The sequence below is a fragment of the Perkinsus marinus genome (assembly GCF_000006405.1).
Source record: "Perkinsus marinus ATCC 50983 genomic scaffold scf_1104296965174, whole genome shotgun sequence".
NCBI lineage: Eukaryota > Perkinsozoa > Perkinsida > Perkinsidae > Perkinsus > Perkinsus marinus.
In genome coordinates, this window is record NW_003204429.1 from 1 (window position 1) to 3,014 (window position 3,014).

At 49.1% G+C, this 3,014-nt stretch overlaps 1 protein-coding gene across 1 annotated transcript; it reads left to right on the forward strand.

The window, feature by feature from the left end:
- Positions 1–1,588: 1,588 nt before the first annotated feature.
- On the forward strand, positions 1,589–2,713 carry Pmar_PMAR020362 (hypothetical protein; the record flags this gene model as incomplete). The annotated part of the gene is made up of 1 exon (XM_002769664.1): positions 1,589–2,713. One exon carries the CDS (start codon positions 1,589–1,591, stop codon positions 2,711–2,713), a length of 1,125 nt encoding a protein of 374 aa, XP_002769710.1.
- Positions 2,714–3,014: the final 301 nt, after the last annotated feature.

The window sequence follows — 3,014 nt, forward strand, 5'->3', positions numbered from 1 at the left end:
CCCTCAAGAACTGCTACATCGTCTGTACTGGCCCCAATGGCGTCAAAGAGACGGAGTCCAACGGAGACACTGCTGCTGGTGAACGAGCCTATGCTAGCTCCGACTACAACCACGGCTACTACAACCATTCCCATTGGCAGTATGGTAGCCCCTATCATAAACAAAACAAGTGGCGTTCCTGGAGGAACTGGTATCCAAGGAGAAGGTCCCACGACTACTATGGGTGGGCTAACTCTCAAAAGAGATGGAATTGGTGGTACGACGACTACAATAAGAGTAAGGAGACCAATACTACAACGTCTGTTGAGGGTAGCCCTTGCCCGACATCCACAAGAACTTCGCCCGCCCGAGCATCATCTACTGAGGCTAACCCTACTACTACTACTACCACCGCCGCCACTAAGCTCCACGAAGAGGAAGTTCTGACGTTCGATGATGACGTACCATGGTGGCAAAGAGCTGATCGACCAGGTCCCTTGCCCACTAAGGAGGCAAAGCTAAGGCCGAACATCAACAAGGAAGTTGGTGGAGCTCTGACGAGCTCTCCTACTGCTACAAGGGGGTCTACCGGTACTAGTTCTTCTACCACGAGCACTGCAACTGGTACACGTCTGTGTACTTTTCCCAGTCAACCTACTGAGCCGATCTCAGTTCCTGCTAGGGATACTCACCCGGCCTCTCCCGGTGATGAGATGCCCAGTAATGGTACCCTAAAGAGAACCAATAAGCGGTGTTCTCTCCCTAATGTTGACGATGCCAGTCATCCCAACAAAAAGGTGCGGGCTACGGCCACAAGCAGAGGCCACAGTGTACAACAACTGCCCTCCAATGATGTCGGAGGTGAACAAAGTTCAGTGAATAAGGCCAGAGAACGGCTTGCTGAGCCGATTGATCTTGGTAATGCCAATGATGGCAACAGTGATGATGCTGATAATGGTGATTGGAGTGCTAGCAACTCGCTCGTCAGAGAACGGCGAAGGGCCAAGAATCTGCCGAAGAGGCAGAGACCTGATAGGTTAGCAAGAGACAACGATGAAGATAGCGCACGCCCACGGGCGAAGCGAAGCACTTGCGCAGCCACCCCAATAAGTGCGACTTCTCTACCTCGATTACCCAAAAGAGGTCGGATTCTACATTATGTTGTCGATCAAGCTGTTCAGACTGATTGATTTACTTGATCTCCTGTGTCTCTGTTTGCTCGCCGAGCAATCTGGCTTGAGTTAGAGAGTCTCAATTTGGGCAAGACAATGACCGCTAAGCCGAGCGGATGGGACTGAGAAGCTGTTTACTACTCTTCTTTTAAGATTGCACATCAATAGGACGATAAATCCTCCTTCGTCCGTCAAGTTTGTCAGACTAAGTACATCGTGACTTGAGCAAGACTCACTTCTAGCCAATATACCGAGCCTAGGGAGAATGACCGGTGTGTTTCGCTCACCGCCGGTGAGGTACCGGACATCCTAAATGTGGTCAGAACTGCTGAGTTCCCGTACGTCACAGTCTTACCTCACTTGTTCGATTCAGAGAGAACCCAGAATTGGGTGACTGTTCATTTGAAGTGTATTGCAGTTTTGAATCCCCATTACAAATGTCCACTCAAAATGAAGCAGCAGTAGCGCCCGCCGACGGTGCAGAGGATAACTTGAATGCGGCTGAGCAGCACAATCCAGTTAATATTATCGTCGACCGAGCACTAGAGGGTTCATCAATGGCTCAAAAGTTCGGCCCCGCTATTAAAACTTCCCTGGAAAAGAATGGTTTTGCGACTCTCGGCCTGATGGGCTCGATGAATGCAGAGGGTTGTAAATTAATAACTGACGAAGTGACAGCAGACTCTAAGAATCTTGTGCGTGACACTGCTTTGGTCCTGAGTTCATTAACTTCTATGATCAGAGAGGCCAAGCAGGAGCTGGAGTTCCTTTATCAAACGGAACTCAACGAGGAGAAAGTGAGAACCCGTAAGGCGATTGTGAATCTGCCCAAGGTCATTCGAGAAGCCCAAGATTCCTCATATACCTTATCCATCGGGCCAAACTTGATTGGGTCCGTGGCATGTGTGAAGAAGGTGATAGATCAACCTTTGGCCTACGTTGAGTTGAATGAGTTCCTGTTAGCGAGTCATGCTTATGATGCCGACTTGGAAACGATAACTACAGTGACTGGTGAAGTTGTGCAACGCAGGAAGTCAGAGGGGAAAAAGCGGCCCATCATCAACGTGGGGGAATGGAACCAATGCTTTCTACGCTACATGATAGCCTTACAGTTATCGGCAACTGGCCGTAAAAGTATTGATTTGGGTTCGCTGCTATCGTATATGTCCCAAGTCTCTCTCTTATTTACGTGCCATCCAATGTCGGTGGTATTCGATGCAGAGGCGAGCTATAGAAGGAGCGGCGCCATGGCGGTTGCAGCAGGAACGGTTTCGATGTCGCAGTTGTTTGGCTCGGAGGCTTATGTTCGTCCCAGATTGGACATGGAAATTAACATTGCTTACAATCAACGCCAACAGAAGTATCGACCTTGGCAGTCTCAAAGCGCGAAAGGCCTTGGAAAAGGAAAAGGCGGTAAAGGCAAGGGGGTAGGTCTTACTTCTGCCAAAGGTAAAGGCAAAGGAAAGGGCAAGTCACCCCTTCACCGAAGCGAGCCCTATCGCACTAACGACAGACTAGATTCTGGCACAAAGACTGTCGGACCTAGCAATATCTCTCAGTGATCTTTCTGCTACTCTCTAGCTGTTTCAAACCCTACATTGTGTTGAGAGTCCTCCGAAGGACTACCAAGGTTCTCCTACCATAAAGTTTATCTAGTATTTAATCTCCCTTTCACCCATGGCTCGTAATCATAATCATCACCATAGCAGGTCCAGTATGGCCAAAACCATACGCAATGCCAAGCGTCATATTCGACGAGAAACTACCCTAACTAACAGAGAGATCCTCGATGAACTAATTCCGCACGATGGCTCTGAGGAAGATTACCGTAGACAGCAGCTGCAGTACTATGCTACTCTCGCT